The 17,983-nt window shown below is 57.4% G+C and overlaps 1 protein-coding gene across 1 annotated transcript in view; it reads right to left on the minus strand.

Moving 5' to 3' along the window:
* Positions 1-330: 330 nt before the first annotated feature.
* The window catches only part of COL4A1 (collagen type IV alpha 1 chain), a 131,920-nt gene continuing 114,267 nt past the window's right edge, over positions 331-17,983 (minus strand). The window contains exons 39-52 of the mRNA XM_045977872.1: positions 17,852-17,932; positions 17,357-17,455; positions 16,244-16,294; positions 15,295-15,480; positions 14,582-14,715; positions 13,481-13,553; positions 12,647-12,718; positions 11,478-11,606; positions 10,449-10,547; positions 9,295-9,507; positions 8,297-8,474; positions 4,850-4,964; positions 2,737-2,909; positions 331-1,136 (exon numbers count right to left, since the gene is read on the minus strand). Of these exons, the coding sequence (XP_045833828.1) occupies positions 1,055-1,136; positions 2,737-2,909; positions 4,850-4,964; positions 8,297-8,474; positions 9,295-9,507; positions 10,449-10,547; positions 11,478-11,606; positions 12,647-12,718; positions 13,481-13,553; positions 14,582-14,715; positions 15,295-15,480; positions 16,244-16,294; positions 17,357-17,455; positions 17,852-17,932 (1,685 nt within the window). The 3' untranslated portion in view covers positions 331-1,054. The remainder of the gene's footprint in view (positions 1,137-2,736; positions 2,910-4,849; positions 4,965-8,296; positions 8,475-9,294; positions 9,508-10,448; positions 10,548-11,477; positions 11,607-12,646; positions 12,719-13,480; positions 13,554-14,581; positions 14,716-15,294; positions 15,481-16,243; positions 16,295-17,356; positions 17,456-17,851; positions 17,933-17,983) is intronic.

A 17,983-nucleotide genomic window follows, 5' to 3' on the forward strand; every position in this document is an offset into this window, starting at 1 on the left:
GGGGACACTGAGACTAAGATCCTGCGGGGCTGTTTTCCACTCCAGGCTACAGAACGAGGAATACAAACGAAATGAAGGCCTTTTTACGGTGGCCGGTTTTGCAGTCAGGTCACTCAGTTGTGATCAGTGTTTAAAACCCTGAAGATGCTTAATACAGAGTACAAACAGTAAAGCCCAAAGGACATGCTTCACCGTAATGACACCACGCTCACGAGCCTGGCTTTGGCTTTGGCGACACACGAGTTCTGGGTTCGAGGTGAACAGTGAAAACGGATGTTTCCATCCAACACCCGAGTGTGTTAAAAATCTACGTGAAAGGACAACACAGTCTTTCCGAGGGAGAAACGATGTGAGCTTTATTTTAACAGTGGAAATGAAACAAAAACTTGCCCTGCCTAATTGCTGACATCTATATAAATTACTAAAATATATATATTTAATTTCTGCCTACTTTTGGACCATCTTTATTCCACAGGAAATTCGTGGCTTCTGCAAAAGCAGCTGCTTAGTACCACACAGAGCAGAGAGACCTCGATTTATGTTTGGGGGGGGCTGGAAGGCCCGGCTGCTGAGCCCGCCGCTCCACGTGTGGCCCCGACACACGGTGGCTACGTGGCCGCTGTTCGTACAGACCCGGCTCGACAGGGACACAGACAGACATCCCTTCCGGGGCTGAAAACGCAGCTGCTGTGATCCCGAGTGGAAACGGGCTTTCGAGCAGAACGGAAGCCCCCGCACACCTCCTAGCACCCTTTGGTTCTCTGAGGGAGTTCTCACGCTACACATCAGTGCACTGGACCGCAGGACAGAGTTACACCTTTATTTCATCACGCGTGCCGTCACAGCTCATCACGGTCTTTGTTTCTCCTTCAGCAAGTAGAGGCCACCGAAGCGGGGTGTGTTAGTTACGCAAACTCCTATAAGGCACTTTACGGTTTTCATACTGGGCAGTGAGGTACACAGGATATATTTCTAGGGTTCGTTGCTGTTAAAAAATAGGAGGGAAGAGGAGGGAGTAGCACCATGTTGTACATCAGCGGAGGGCCGGGCGGCTTTACGTTCTCCTCATACAGACTTGGCAGCGGCTGACGTGTGTGCGCAGCTCCCCGGCCTTCAAGGTGGACGGCGTGGGCTTCCTACGGGACGACACGGAAACCGGCCATCGGCGCCGCGGCTCAGCGAGGCGGGCCAGGTCCTCGCCCCCTCCCACCCCCCGCAGTCCTGGAGGTCTCCGAGGGGTCGGATGGGAGGGGGCCCCAGCCCGGGAGAAGTGGCGAGCCCGGTTTGCCCTAGTGAGCGGACACCTTGCTGGGTGTCCCCTGCCCTCACGATGGGGGGAGGGAGGCACATGAGCAAATGTACTCCCTGGCCCTGGCCCTGAGGTTGGTGGCCGCCCAAGTGCGCCCCAGGGAGGGCACAGAAACAGCCACCCCGCGGGCCGCCTGGCTCCCCAGGCTGACTCCCGGCCCTGCCCCCTCGGCCTGTCCTTCCCCCTCCGGCAGAGGGAGATCTCTTCTCCGCAACCCTGCACACACAGAGTAAGTGCTCCTTAAACACCGGCCGAATGTGTAACGAACAGCGAATCTGGAATAATTACCAGACCCTGAAATGCTACTGTAAGCTTTTGCTGGGTTATCCGCGGTGGTCTGATGGGAGGCCGGAGGGGGAGACAGTTAGTGACTCAAACGCATCCTTGAGCCTAGACATTCCACCTTATTTGACTGTTAGAGGCGAGAAGGCTGAATTTCACACTAAACAAGTTCTGTAAAACTAAAGTAGCTATATAACCAAAGTAACGTCCTCAAATTAGGGCTGCTGATTTTAGCAACTTCTGTGAAAATCTTACCTGCCCTCAAATTAACTATTTGAAATAATGGGATCTAATCTAATTTTTCAGTTAGATTGTGCCAGGCTACTGGTCAAAACAAACAAACAAAACCAAAAAACCAGCTCAACATCACCCATTAACCCTGCGATGGGAGCCCCAGGACCTGGTACACCGAAGTGCTCAATTCGGTAAGTGACGTGAGGTTCTGTCCCGAGAGTTGATGTCAAATTCCCAGTTGCCGGGAAAGTCTCGTTAAGCTATCAGTTAAGTACCCGGTACTATTTTGGTGCTTAAAATGCAAGTCTAGAGAGTGTTGCTTTGCCTTTCGTGAGCTCACTTAGGAACCTGGGACAGGCTCCCAGAAGGGTGCCGCCCCACTCCCCCCCAGAAGGCGCAGAAGGGAAGGCGCATCTGCAGCGGGGAGCGGTACTGATGTGGGCAGCGACCAGTCACTGCTGGGGCCCGTGGGCCCCCGCGCCTGGCCCACCAGGGGCTGCACAAAGGACAGAGGGTTGGTCGGCGCCCTCTCCATCCTAACTGCGCCGGGCTCCGCGGCAATGTCAGCACAGCCAGCAGCCCCGGGGGCAGCTGTGTCGACAGTGAAATTCTAATGGGGAAGAAAAGGAGGGTCTTCCCTATCGATTTCAGTGCGTTTGGGCTGAAATTAACTTTGATTTTCATGGGCCTACCAGTCTGGTCACGTCCCTCAGAACTGACCCAGCGCACACACTGCAGGGAGCACCGTGGCCGCCACGGGAGCAGACGCTGGGCTCCCACCCCGAGCGACAGGTCGGGTGCTCAGGACCGCTCGTGGAAGACACAGCCCTAATCAGCACGGGCCAACCCTCCACGGCTCTGTGTCGGGGTCACTCGGGTCCCGACGCTGCAGAGGGGCCCTCCCGACTTACTTGAACATCTCACTTCTCTCGACCGTGGCGAGCCAGAAGCTGTAGGCGTTGGCGTAGTAGTTGCACGTCCCGCGGCCGTGGCACTCGATGAACGGCGCGCTCCGGAACTCCTCCAGACAGGAGCCGGGGGACGCCAGGGCCTGGCCGGAACCTTCAGCGCCGGCGCTGGTGTGCTGCGGGGCGGGAGTGAGCCGTGAGTCGGACCCCTGCCCGCTGCCCCGCTGCCCACGTGGGGCCTGGCGGTGCCCAGCGAGGGGCTGGGGCAGCCCCCAGGGAAGCCTCGGTAGGTCACCGCGAAACACACGGGTGCCCACACTGCCCTCTGCCCACAAGCCGGCCCCTGCTCCTCGCGGGGAGCATGGCAGCCAGACCCCGCGCCAGAACCCCGCCACCGGTCTCCCCTAACCGAACAGGGACCACCCGCGGGCATCAGGAGTTAAAGAAATGCTGGCCTTGCTCCTCATAACGTCTGAAACGCTGAAACTCCTCTAACTCGGGACAGAAGAAAGAGCCCAAATGTGTAAATGGCGCTGGAACCAACAGATGTGACATCAAACTTTCTAATCAAAATCGGAGACGATAATTAAAACCCTGCATTTGCTGATTCGAAGCTATGTGTCCTTTCACAAGGTCAAGAACAACTGTCAGTTACTTTTCTCCGAAAAGAGAAAATCGAAAAAGAGGAAGAAAGGGCAACCGTTATTGTAAGGCACCTGGGTCCAGTGGGTTCAAGGAGGACAGACCTGCACTCAGAAACCGGGACCGTAAGATGAATGACCCCAAATGAGACGAGACATTCCAAAATCGCCACGAATACTGGTTCAGACGTGAGATTTCAGAGCCATGAGAGCCCTCTGAGGACAAAGCTAATGCCCTCCCTTCCCAGAGGAGGACCAAAGGATGCTAGAACATTCTGGATCGGACCATGGTCCCAGGCAAAGTTGAAACAAGTACAGGGGTGTCCAGACTGTCAGGCCAGAGCCCTTCTGGGTCCTAAAAAGCCCCCATCGGCTGGGAAGTGATGGAGAACTCTCTCGGACACCTCTGTTCTGGCTTGTTCTTGATTTGGGGAAATTGGGACCAATCATTGTTTCAGATCTTCGTCGTGGGTACCAAACGCTCTCCTGAGGTTCTTTGCTCCTTGGGCCGGGAGCCATTTCTGTCAGAAGGAGGTTCTGTTTAGTATTTCTTATGATCGTGGGGTCAAAACATTCAGCCCGCTCCTCACTGCTCCTGTCCTGATGGCTACCCTGCAGTCTGCTCTGCCTTTCTTGATAAGCAGCCACAGCACAGTGGTTAGACTCACAAAGCCACTGCCAGGGCTTCGTGGGGCTGCTGACTCCCGGCCCTGCTGAAGCTCCGCCCACCAGGGACATCTCCCCGCCGAACTGGGATGCGGACCCGGCGCTCTGAGAGCTGCTCTCCCGGCTGCGCCGTTCCTCCTGCACCTGCGGCAGGAGGAAGCAGTTATAAAGCCACTTTCCCGTCAACAAACAGTGGGCTCACGGTCATCCGGGGACCAAAATGTCCCTGTAGCCGCAACTGAGAGGGTGACCGGGTGCGGTGGGCGGGGCCTGTGCTTAGGCCGAAGTTGCCTGCAGGCCGGTTCCTGCGGGTTATGGGCTCCCCCTGACTTCCCAGTGCAGAGCTTTCACACATGCAATCGCTACTTAAAACTGGGGTGATAAAGTCAGAGAAGCGGCCACCATGGGACCGCAAACAGGTGTGGCTTCCTATTCTAACTGGCGTTTCAGGGGTGGGACCATCAGGGATAGCCAAGGGGCGGAGAGCAGCCTCTCCCGCAGGAAGGCCAGGGGCCCTCGCACTCCCCCGCACCCCGATGCTTCTGCTTCAGGCTCCTGGCAGCTGCTTGGATGTGCACCAGCTCCTGTCCTCCTGCGGAGATGCTCTGACCCCGGGGAAGCTCATGGCGGTGTCCCCACCACCTAGTCCCAGAGCAGAGCCTGGAGAGGCAGGAGGCGGGAAAGGCTGCTGTCCGCAGCAGGGCAGGCTTTGGTCCGGAGGAGAGGCGGGCACTGCACGAGGCTGAGACCTGGGGGCAGGGGTGCAGAGGGACGAGGTGAGGGTACGCGGACTTTCCCCAAATACTCACCATGACGAAGGAGTAGCCGATCCAGAGGGAGGACCAGCCGCTGGGGCACTGCGGGATCTGGATGGTCTGGCTGTGCACGGCCATCACCATGGCTGGTGCCTCACACACGGCGCACCTGGAAGGCAGAGGGCACGGAGCCTGAGCACGGCCGCGGGGACGGCGCAGGACGAAGCCTGTGCCTGTCCGTTCCTCCTCCTGCTCTCACGCACCCCTGCGCTCTCGGGTTCTGAGCCAGCTTCCTGCTTACAACAGACGGCAGCCGGCACGCCTCGCACTGATTCTCTAAGCCCCTCTCGGTGCTAGAAAATCCACACCCGACACTTGCTGAACCGTCTGCTTTGTGGGGAGGAGGTCATCGGAAGGCTGGGGGGCAACAGTGGTTGTCTCCCGGAGGGGCTGGGGGACCGCGGACGGGGGTTTTCGCCCTTGTGCCTTTCAATGTTTCCCGATTTTTCAACAGGGAGCGTGGATTTTAGCAAACACAACTAACACTTGAGACAGGAGAGCTGGCAGAACCCAAGGGCTACCACTTCCAGAATTCAGTGTTGTTTCCAGGGGTGAATCACCTTCGACAGAGGGAGGACGTGTGAACGGAGTCACTAACAAACGCTGCATGTGGGGCTGGACGTCCCGTGAGCCCACTGCGGACTCGCTGCAGACCCGCAGCCAGCAGAGCCGTGGGGGAGAGCCTGCCCCGGGCGGGCGGCTGCGTGGGACACTGCGGCAGGAACGTCTCCCACAGAACCCGCTCGGGGCCAGGGGCCTCCCCGACCCAGGCCACCGAGACCCAGCAACAAACTACAGCCACACATGCTCTCCAGACCCAGACCTGCCCGGCTCAGGGAGCCCTTCGATGGCAGGATAACGTTTGTAAAAGAAAAAAAAAAAATTAAACACCAGCAGTCACGTAATTACATTCAAGTCACAAAGTGAACAGGGTGTTAGCAATGCTGATAAATGACTGTAAGTGGTGTTAATGATTACACCTAGTTATGCAGGAACATTTGCATGAAAATGGATGGGGAGCAGGCAGAGGCCTACATCAGTCATTCTGTTTTCCCTGGATGTGTGTGTGCACACGCGCAATGTTCTACTTTATTCACACGAGTGCAGATGAATCAAACGCCTCCGTCAAACAACGGTCCCTGAAATCAGCCTTCTACATCTGCCGCCATGGGCACAGAAGCCAGGGAGAGAGCGCGGCGGCTGGGGGTCCATGGGGAGGGTGCTCCTGACGCCACCCCATCAGTTGGACACGGACGGGAAGAGCCCGCCGCCCCCTGAAACGCAGACAGTCAGCCCCCGACCCCGGGTTAGTCCTGAAACGGCTGAGGCCCCAGAGAGCCAAGGGAGAGCCGAACGAGAGCCGAGCGGGAGCGCAGCCCCTGCTCTGCGGGCGGGGGTCCTGCCCCCAGGACAATGAAACAATCAGGAGCTCATGAGTCCGTCTGCAGAGTCAGAAACGTCTGCCCTTTCTCTGGATGAAGGGAGAGAAGCTTTCCTGTTCCATAGCAAGGATTTTGTGTTATTAACTCTAAAAGTGAAGCTTTCAGAGCTCCCCCAAGTGACAGGGAAGTCCGAGACCCGGTGTGACGGCGGAATGACAGTCACCCGGAAACCCGCGTGCTCAGAGACCACAAGTGGGCAGCCCTGCTCGGGACGGAGGGCGAGTCGGGAGCAGCAGCCTGAGGGCATGACTGGTAGGGCCCCTCCACGCTGAGCTGCCGTGGGTCGGTTAACAGAACCGTGCACAAGGCAGACACTGAGGCGCTAATTCCCAGGCGGGGCTCTAACCGAAAGCCAGCAGGGTCCCGGGACCCGCTCATGTCAGACACAGGCTTCCCAGGGACCGGATCTGGGAATATTGCAAACACACGCCACGCCCCTCCCCCAGCCAAATCGAGGTCGGAGGGCAGTGTCATCGGGAGGTAAATCACAGACAAACATAAATATCATTTTCTACCTGTTATCCAAGGGAAGCTGAACAGAAACACAAAGGTGGTTAGTTCTCCTTCTGGGCAGCCAACATGGTTCTGCCTGAGGACAGCCTCCGCAGAGAAAGTCCCAGACACTCACTGATGCATGAAAATAACCGTTTGGAAAGGGGCCACTCCAAAGTGTACTGAACCACGTTTCCCATTTTAAGACCCGTAAAGTGAGTTTTCTTACAGCTCAAAAGAAACATCAAAGAAAGCTATCAGGAGACAGTTCCCTGCAGATCCGTGGAAAATCTATGGTTTTCCCGTTTATGAGGGCGCCTCCCAGCCCTTCCGCCCCGGGTCCTCCCCTGTGGTACCTGTTCCCTCAGTAAGAACCGGATCTGCCGGGACCTGCAATCCCGAGCCAGCTGGGCCAGAGCCACAGACCAGCCTCGGGGCTCCCAGGACCGGCTCCAGCAGGCACTTTCCACCCCCCCCCCCCCGCCCTCTGACCACAGGACCCTGCCATCTCTTTCTTCCTCATCAAAAGCTGCTTGGTTCTTTAGAGGAATGTAGAAAGGCTAAGTCAGTCCTCCCTCTCACTTCCTGGGGCAAACCCTGTCCATCCCTTACTGTCTTGCGTGTTAGAAAGTACAACTCTAGATAAGATAGATAAGAACTTCTAAGACGAATTCATACCTTTGCCACTTTCCTACTACTTCTGAGCAGAGCTAAGGAATCCGTTTTTAATCAGAAGGAATAAAAGCAAAAATGGAACGATTGTGTATTTCTCAGTCATAATAATTTCAATTTCCCCTTATTTCCTACCAGGCAGACCTGAAAACATACTCCAGATACTAATTAGTGTGTAAAGTACTTAATCTGGGGAGCCGCTCTGTCAGACAGGTGACTTGTCAGCGGGACCACACCCTGAGGGAGCAGAAGGAGGTGTGGTGTCAGAATACGAAGCAAGTCTTGGTGCGCACAATCTCTGCGTCTACGACAAATCCCTGTCATCGTCTTGCGTATGAAGCGCAGACGTACGGTATGTCTGCTTGTTATGATTTCATGGGAAGCACCTCAAACCCATACGTGATTCCCCACAGTGAATACCACAGAACTGCGCCCGTAGTAAAGATGATCATTTTACATGATGTCCGTTTTATTACAATTAAAAATAACCAAAACATTTTAAATCTCATGGAGGTGGGGAGATTCAGAAGGAAAAAGCCTGAAGAGGCTCCTTACAGAATTAACTGATGAAACAGAACCGAGAATGCTGTTTGAGTGGCTGCTGAGGGCCCTGGGGCACCCGGGGAGGTGAGGAGGAGAGCCAACTTTTACAGCCAACGATTCCACGGCTGACTTGTGTGACCAAAGTCTGACGTCACACTCGATGAACTCAACAGCATCGGGTCCAATGTTTTGGGGGAAAAAAATGGGGAAAAAAATGGAACCACTTCTGCCTAGCCCATGAGCGATCTTCCTTCTCCAGTCACACCTCTGCCCGGACAAATGCCCGGCTCACCTGCTGATGAACGGTCTGATGTTGTCCCCGGCGATGGGCGCCATGGACATGGGCATGGGCTCGGGCGTGGACAGCCAGTAGGAGTAGTCGTTCCGGGAGGCAAAGTTGCACACGTCATTGATGTTGCAGAAGAGGAAGGGCATCGTACTGAACTTGCGCAGGCAGCTCCCGGCCGTGCCTAGAGCCGCGGGGAGAGCGAGCGTCAAGGACTGGCCTTCTGACCGGTCTGCCGCCGGGCCGCATGACGGTCGGCGCCAGGATGACGCTTACGTTGTAAACAGAAGGAAGTAAATGCACACGTGGACCAGTGGGGGTAAGTAAGCACGAGATTAAACTGAAAGTGATCAAGGCAAAGGGAAAACCGTAAAGAATTATGCAGGACATTTTGATTAAAGGAGAAAAATCTTTTATAAAACTGAATTCCGAAAGAGATTTAACAGGGGACTGACTCTTTGCATGACGAAGAGTAACCATCTGGCAATGTCTTTAACGACTGTTTTGCCGAAAACGCAGAGACTTCCTTTCTCGGGCTGCTTGTTTCCAAGCTCCACGCCAGTTGGAGGCGTGTGTCGGTAAGCGAATTCGGTGCAGGGTGTCTGGAGGGGACTAGAGAAATGATAGCCAGTGGACCTCCTGATGGAAACCAGCGGAGGGACAGAGCTTGGAGTGTGTGGAGGAACGCGGGACAGGGTCACGTGCACCTTGTTTAGAAGGAGCACCAGCAACGGCCCTATTTTCAGACTCTCAGTGCCAACCATGAAGTACGGACTCCAGAAAGTCTGACCGACTGATCATTTGAAGATGAGAGTGAAAGTTGTACGAATTTCAAAGGTTTCAAAGCTTTCCGCCTCCACATTTTCTTGGCTTCCCTAGTGACGTGCTAGCGGCTGACCTCGCTGGTTCGTTTTATCAGGAGGAAGGGAAGCGGAATCAGGCACCGTCCACACTACTGCGTCTCACAACTCTGTCATGAGCACATGCGTCCCCCAGCGTCTCACCCAGGTCCTGGCCGTGGGCCCGTTCGTTGCCTTGCACGTAGAGCAAGGAGTACCCGTGGTAAAGAATTTTGGTCCCAGGAGGACACTGTGGGTCATCCGTTGTCTGACTGTGCCTGGTCACAAGGAAGCCGTGGTCCACGGACGGGGTGCCTGGGGGGCCCATGGATCCTGGCAAGCCATCGGGGCCTGGCGGGCCCGGGAACCCTCGTGGACCTGGAAGACGCAAGAGAACTGGGTTTCCCTGGCTGCAGACGGGCTCCCCGGACAGGCTCGACGGGGGGAGCACAGCGCCCGCCTCCAGGCTGCCCCAGCTTCTCCTTCCCACAGACCACCCGAGATCCACTGTAACACCCTGAGCAGATGCTGGGAAGACTGAGGCCAGCGCGTAAATGAAACAGTGAGGAGGGATATACGAGGAAGCAGAACACGCAGCAGGATTCCACGCATGTCGCGCAGGCACCATTTGGGGCTCCTCTCCGGGAGGAGGGATCACAGAGTTACTAGAACGACATCTCCTTTGAGGGTGGCTTCCTTGCACCACAGCCCCCCAGCACGGCGCACGGAATCAGGGCGGTGAGGGCTGCGAGCTGACAGGGAGTCCTGCCGGGGCCCGGGTCCCTACACCCCCTGCGAAGCTGCTCGCGGGCCTTCCGCCAGGCTGGGCCTGTCCCCTCCAGCGGCGCCTCCGCCTGCAGCACCGCAGCCCGCATGGGGCAGCCGAGTCCCGGCTCCCTCGGGGAGCGGACCCCGACATCCCTGTGGCCCACACTGGCACTGCTACCTGCTTCATCTCTCGGCCGCCGCGTGGGGGCTCTGCGGCCAAGGCCCACTCGCCCCTCGCAGGCCCCCGGCCGTCCCCGCGGGCCAGGGCTCACCCTGTCTGGAAACGCTGGGCTACGTCAATACTGTGTCCCCACAGAAAAAATGGTGACGACCCTTGACCTGATCTATGAGACCTATTTCTTCCCCAAAAAACGAAAACAAAACTAAAACAAAAATAGTAACAAACAACAAAACAAAACCAGACTTCTTTGGAAATCTGTCAAGTAACGTGCTCGGTGCCACTGTGCAGGTTTCCGCACGCGTGAGCCTCCCGCTTTGAACCCGAGGACGCGGGTGGAGGGCGGCGGCTGGGGAGGACCCGGCAAACCTACCAGGAGGACCGAAGGGTCCCGTCTCTCCTTTCTGGCCAGGGGCGCCGTCAAAACCAGGAACACCAGGCGGTCCAGGTAAGCCCACGGATCCCGTCACACCTACAGGAGAGGACACGGAATTCGCCACCCGGTCCCAGAGCGCACGGGCTGCATCTTCTTCCCTTTCGGCGCGCGTCCGGCCAGCGGCAGACAGGAAGCTGTCCCGGACGGCCAGGAGCGCCTCCCACGAAGCCTTGTTGGCAGCCCCGGGGCAGCGGGTAAACCCGCGTTCGCAGGCCGCGCGCCCCAGCATCCAACTCGGAGCTCCGGTGACCCTCGCTGCCACTGCTGTCCCGCGCCCAGTGTGGGGAAAGGCAGCTTCGTCGGGAAGAGGAGGGCTGTGACACGCAGGGGGCTCCCACGCATCTCTCCAGGCCACATTCCCGACCGAGCCTCCAGTCATCCGTACGCAACACATACTCCCAGCGGATGGACGCCTGCTCTCTGTGCGCCCTGTCCCCGCGGCCACTGACGCTTAGAGCTGCAAGAACGCCCCCCTCGGCTGTCGGGTTTTCCTTCTCCTATGTCGTCCGCCCACCCTGGCCAGTAGCTCTTGCCACTGGGAGTGGTCAGAAAGCTCTAGGGCAGGTGTCTGGGAACCCCAGGCACAAACTGCCAGCTCGCTGGGGGCTCTGGGCCGCTCTCAGGACCCATTCTCGCCGTTCCAGACCGGCACCTCCTGCCACCCCTCAGCTTCTCGCTGGAAAAGGTGATCTCTGCGTCTGCAGCCCACGGGCTACGCAGCGGGCACAGATGTGTCCAACTGTCCGTCCCTCTAGTTTCTCCTGTATTCTGTCCTGGCTTTCTCAGTCCCCTCAAAAACTTCACGAGGTTTTGACATCCACTGAAGGAAAGTAGGAAAGTCACACTCGAACCTGTGTCTACACTGTCACCACCCAGAGGCCCTGACTTGAGACATATGTGTGAAGAGGAAAGCCCGCCGCGTCCCCCCGACCCCTGCACCGCCCTCTGCAGCTTAGCTAGTCTTACCTTGCTGTCCTTTGGGGCCTGGAGGCCCGGGGAGCCCTTTCAGACCTGCAGGACCCTCGGGGCCAGGAAGCCCTGGCTCCCCTTTGATGATGTCGTAGGGTCCCGGGGGCCCCGGGGGACCGGGAAGGCCTGTGGAGATCAGGGGTGCCGCTGGTCAGTTCCACCGTCAGTGTCCCCAGAGAAGAGCCCAAAGTGAAACCCAATCCGAACACACGGTTCTTAGAATCCGGTCGGCATCAAAACTACAAGTCACAGATCTCCGTGAACACACACGTGCGGGCACACGTCTATTGCTTAACGCACAATCCTGAATCCTCAGGGGTCATCGGTATAAACTGGCCGCTGAGTCTCGGGATCCCTGACAACCGCCACGTGACCTTCAGCTGTACAGGCCCAGCAGGTGAGGCCCCGTCCCAGGGAGCGCAGCTGCCCCTGGAGGGCTGCAGCCGTGCGCCGGGAAGGTTTCTTCTCACGCTTGTCTGAAATCAGCCGTAGGTATGTTACAGCCACGAGCCTTCATTTCCAGTGATGCACAAACCTAACCTCTCTGCGTGACAGCTCTGGAGAGATGGGGGGGACCCCGTCCGCAGGGCCTCCGAGTCGGCCTCGCGCCAGGCCGCTCCTGCCCTCCACACGTGGCCTCTACACAACCTCCCCACTTCTTCAGTTCTGGACGTTGTGCCGCTCAGTGTCTCTCGAAGCCTGATTTTGAAAATTCAACATGACCCCAGAAACACGGCCGGCCCAGCCGGAACCAGGACGGGACGCTGGCTATACTTCAACCATTTCCCCCTGCGACTGGCTGGGGGGGGCGGGAGCCACCGTGCACTGTGATGGTGGAGAAGCTGAGGGACAGGCTTCCCTGAGCAGAGCTCCGTGCTGCCCGGCCCCCACGCAGCCTGTCCATACGAGGCCGAGCGCCTCCTGGGACAGCCGCGTGATGGGGCGGCCTGCCTCCCGGCTGTGGGCTCTCTCCTCCGGATTTACCTCCGGATAATGACCCTGACTTTCAAGACATGTAGTAAAAATGTCCTGATGAGCTACCAAAGAATTTTGAATCAACTATTTCCTAATGATACTCAAGCTTCTCACATCCGTAAAACCAAACTCCCTGATTCCGTGCATTCAAGGCGTGAGTAAGGCCCCACCAAGCACAGCAACGCTCTCACCTTTACTTCCAGGGAAGCCTTGGTCACCTTGATCCCCCTTCACTCCCTGCAGGCCAGGGAGGCCTTTCTGACCTGGACGAAAGAAGAACATGGTCTGCACGGAATTCCCAACGATATGCAAGCATGGGCACATGCGTGCTCATGGGCACACGCATACCTGCACACGGGCACACGCGTGTGCCCATTACACGTGTCCGCATACACGCACACGTAGGTCGATGTGCACCCACGGCTACGTGCGCACACACAGTGAACAAGCTTTCATTTGTTCTCGGAGAAGAAAAGAACACCACTTCCGGGCAGCCGTGTAAGACTTCGAATGAAATGCTTCTTTCCAGAACCTAGAAGTCTCATTGTCCCCAACATCCAGCAAACTGGGCAATGATCACGAATGGTGGTGCGGCACAGGACCCTGTTTTTGGCCACGACCTGGTTCACCCATGTCCCCAGACAGACCCCAAGACGCCTGCAGGCAGAGGGCCTGTTTCCTTCACCTGCCATCCAGATATACTGGATTCAGCAGCAAAACCCACAGTGCCTGGAAGCCGAGAGGCACCATTAAATGTTCGCTGAATACGTTAATAAATTCATGGATGCCCCAAGCCCATGATTTCTCACTGACACACAAATGATGGAGATAGAAACCATCCACTGATTCTTAATGAGAAAATCAGAGTCTTTTATCCAGCCCTTCATGGGGCGAGGCTAATCGGGCTGGCATGGCACGACACGGCGTGTTTAAAACGAAGAGAACAGTGTCTTGCGCCGTAACGAGGCCGCCTGTTACCGTCAAAGGGCCAGTGCTCAGGTTCGGACCCTCCTCTAGTGCTTTACCTTGAAATCCCGGCACTCCTGGAGGCCCCATGTCACCCTTCGAGCCTGTGATCCCCGGCGAGCCACCAATCCCCTAGACACACAAGAAGGTCAGCCAGGAAATGCTCAGGACACGGTAAGTCTGTCTAGTAACTGGCTAGTCAGGAGGCTGGGCCGGGCCCTCAGTGCTCTGCCAAAGAGCGCTGTGCACAAACGGGGCTTGCGCATTCTCCAGTGACCTGACAAGGATGACGGGTCTCTAGCGCATCTCCACGAGGGAGCTGGAAGCTGGAACAACACGCTTCCCGTCATGGAGCCTCCTCCCCTGTCCCTCTACATGGTCTGTTCCCTGGCAGGGGCGTGCCGTGTGTCCTGCCGTTCCCAGCCCGCAGCACAGTGCCGCAGACAGACCCGGGCCTTCCTGAGTGCGTGTCCCCGTGACAGATCAACCTTTCCGCACCAAACTGCCTTCTGGAAGCTGTCCCCCCAGCACTCAGGCATTATGCATGTCCTTTAGAATGAGCTTGATAGTTTATCTGGAGAGTGACTTTAAATACGGAGAGAAGGAAATGCAGAACTGAAGGTTGGTTTTTCCTTATAAATACAGCATCACTCCTGTATTTTAAACCTATTATCTCAATTTCTGGTTATTTCAAAATACCTCGTCCTCTAGCTCCTTTCTCAGTATACAGTGAGTCGTACTGCTTCTCACGTGTCTTTGTTTCTTTGCTTCATCTTATTTTAAAAGTGTCACGATGAAACGCGCGCACACAGAGATGTGCACACGGAGACGGGTGCGCAGGCACGGACAGCCGCTAACGGCCCCAGAAACAGGGAGCAGCTTGCTCTCCCTGAGGCTTGCTGTTGGCACCACGGGTGGGCCCCGAGTTCTGGCCCAGGCCCCGAGCCAAAGGCCACAGCCGTGGGGTCCCAGCTCCCTGCGACGAGCCTGGTGACCAGACTGGGAAGAATGTACACGCGGGCAACCATGATGCTGGGAAAGACGGCTGCGGACCGGCAGCGAGCGGCAGCCCCTGCCGGGAGGACTTGAGAGCGGACCCCCACGCACATGCACGCACACACACACGGCTCATGCACAAGACGGACACACGGACAACTCACAGGCAGGCCCTGGAATCCTGGCTCTCCCTTGGGCCCTGGAGTTCCGGGGGCCCCCGGCCAGCCTGGGTTTCCTTTGTCACCTTTGAGTCCGTCAAGCCCAGGGAGCCCTGGAGGCCCCATAGGTCCCGGAAGCCCTAATGGGAGACACAAAAGTCACACGTTTGGGGTCAGAGGGTGATTTTATGGACAAGTGTCATTGGGCTTGGCTGGCATCCTCTCCACCAACCGCCCCCCCGCCCCCGGGACAGCAATGCTATACGGAGCTGCAGCAAACGCGGAAACCCCGGCGGTCATGAAGGGAGAATCTGCTTGACAGGCAGCAGACGCTGACACGGACGCCCCGACCTCCATGCCCAGCCCCCGCCGCGCCGCCGTCTCGGGGCAGGACAGGGCAGCTGGGATGGCACTGGGTACAAAGGCACCTCGGGGGCCGTTTGTGCCCCAGCTTTTCTGATAACGTCTAGTCTGCCTCTAATCACTTGTCATATCGACCAAAGTCCTTGACAGAGAGGACCTGGGAGGGCGACGGTGACCCAGCAGAGCCCAAACAACAGGGGTCCCCAGACACCTGAAGCAGTTTCAAGCTGAAGTAAAGCCGCAAGCTTCTAAGTCAGAAACTTCAGCAGGGACCGAAGCGTTCCCTTCACTTCCACACGCACGCGTTCGCGCCTTCTGGGTCGACCCCCGCTCTGACCCTGGGGAGACACACTCACCTGGCAGGCCAGGCTGACCCTGTGGGCCCCGGTCTCCTTTGGGGCCCTCTACAGCATGGCCTGGAGCTCCAGGTAAGCCCGGCTGTCCTTGCGGCCCCGGGGGACCCATGAATCCTTGCTCTCCTTTGGACCCAGGGATGCCTGGGCTGCCGGCTTGTCCCGGGAAACCCACGTCGCCCTTTGAACCTAAATGACAACAAAGGTTTGCGATGGTGGTCAAGGGCAGGGGAGAAGAGAAACCACGGTGCAGCGACGAGGAGGGAGCGGCTCCTGGAAGGCATCAGGGGGACAACAGCACTGCGTGCCCTCTCCCTGCTTTACTTGGTGACACACTAGACCCTGACCATGGTTGACCTAGAAGAGAGTGAGCTTAGAATATAAGAGCCCAGCTGTCATTCTTCAGACTTTTAACACGTTTTTAAGGATTTTATTTCTTTGAAGCCCGCAAGAGAGCAATGAGCTCAAAGGCAAGGAGCCTGATGTGGGGCTCGATCTCAGGACCCTGGGATCATGACCTGAGCTGAAAGCAGACGCTTCACCAATGGAGCCACCCAGGCGCCCCTGTTTTTTAAAGTTTTTTAAGATAAGAACTTGTAGGGGAAAAAAATCCCTGCATATGTAGTCTCCAAGGTATTACTCCAAAGCTGCCAATTAAATACCAAAATTCTAGAATGACTTCAAAGTTATTAAGAAAACTAAGAAGGCAATGAAACAGTCATTGCCAAAACTGACCGCGGGCCCTCCTTGTGATTCTTGTCTTGCTTTTTCAGGAGACAATGCCCCAGGTGGCGGTCTGTCGGGGGCCAGGAGCCCGCATGGACGACACCGACCCAGAGCCGGCGTCTGTTACCCCAGCCCACGGCCGACTCGCAACCACAAGACCTGCGCTGCTGGCGCCGCATGTGTCCGCCATTAGCGGGGAAGGAAGAACGTGTTTCGCAAGTGTTACCTTTCTCTCCTTTGGCCCCTGGAAACCCTGGGAATCCTCTTCCGGGCAGACCTGTGAGTTAAGGGTAAGAAGTCACGTCCACGTTTCCTAAGACGGCTGATCTGCGCGTGTGCGGGTACAGCACAAAGCAGCGTCAAGTCCGGTGCCAATGCCGCAGGCTCTCGATGGGACACGTGGGACTCGGTTCCTCGCGCGTGCGAGCAAAATCCCATCCGTGCCCGCGGCTGTGCTGACAGGCCCCGGACCAGGTTCGCAGCAGTCAGCACTTTCCTGAAGGACCCGGCAGCACGGAACCGGCCCGGCATTTAGTAGACACGATCTGTACAGGCGTGTACACGTTTCCTCCTCCCATCTGGAGACTAACAAATCGGCTTTTCTCAGACGACCACCCAACCAGCCGCCGTCCTCGAGGGAGGCGGAGAAAGTCACAGATGTCTGGGGCAGCAAACGCTGGGAAGCCCAAACCTGTGAGCCAGAGGCTCAAGGCAGACAGAGGAGAGGGAAGGAGGTGCGGAGGCATTTCCCGTGCTGTCATTAGGAGGAAACGAACGCCGTCGTACAAACGCACGGTGCACAGAACAAAACAACGAACTTTAGGAAGGGGCCAGCCCTGACCACAGGAAATCCCCAGAGGCCCCTCTCCAGTAATGCCGCCCATATCCGTCCCCTGACCCGCGGTCACCGATCTCAGCCTGTCACCCTCTTGCCATGTACAAGCACTACCACGGCTGCGATTCTCATCCCTCGAGCCTGCACCTCCCCCCGTGAGGGAAGGAGCAGAGTCGGGGACAGGCAATGTTTCTGGGGCCATCTCTCCAAAGGGGGACATGCCATGCAGAGGAGGGAGAGCCTGGGCTCTCTCACGCGTCACCAGGAGCTCAGGACGGGTGCCCGCGAGGCTGGTGGAAGAAATGCACGCCCCCGCCATGCCCCTCTTCTTTACCAAGCCCCTTCCCCATCCACAGGAGTGTTTAAACACTCAGGAAGTTTAGGATACAGGGGGCAGAAGCCACTTGGTGCCCAGCCCCAGTGACTCAGCACGGACAGGAAGGCTGAGACACGCTGACCCCCGGGGAGCCTGTCGTCCCGAAAGGGAGCAGGAACCGAGCGTACCTGGTTCACCCTTCTCTCCCGCTGACCCCGGGATTCCGTCACTGCCGGGCTCCCCTTTCTGGCCAGCGGGGCCCGTGGGGCCGGGCTTCCCAGGAAGACCTCAGAGAGAAGAGGCACATCGGTCAGTCAGGCACAGACGCTCTCATGACACCCTCTCTGCACACAAGACGCTCGTTCTGGACACTCCTCGGGGGCCGTCCCACCGGGCGTCCCCGAGGAGCAAGCATCCCCCCAGAGCACACGTCAGACACCCACACTGACACACAAACCAGTTCTAGAATCACCGGGACCCAGCGGTAGAGCCAGGAGCCAGCCCCCAACTGGCCGCCAGACCTCAGAAAGACCCCGAGAGCCCCCACACTTGGCTTGTTCATCTGCAACGAGGAGGGCGGGGCCCCCGGGGACATTCTGGGGTCTGTGATGTGCCATCTTGACGGAGGGCCCCTGGCCTCATCCCTAGGGCCCCTGTCTTGAGTTCAAAAAAGGGGTCTCTACCTGCTTCTCCTTTGATGCCGGGAATGCCGTCCGATCCTGGGAGACCTTTGTCCCCTTTTTCTCCGGGCAGCCCAGGGCTTCCTAATGGGAGATACAAGACACCACGATGCCATCAGCGTAAGTCTGTCTGTC

This window comes from Meles meles, chromosome 14 (assembly GCF_922984935.1).
Source record: "Meles meles chromosome 14, mMelMel3.1 paternal haplotype, whole genome shotgun sequence".
NCBI lineage: Eukaryota > Metazoa > Chordata > Mammalia > Carnivora > Mustelidae > Meles > Meles meles.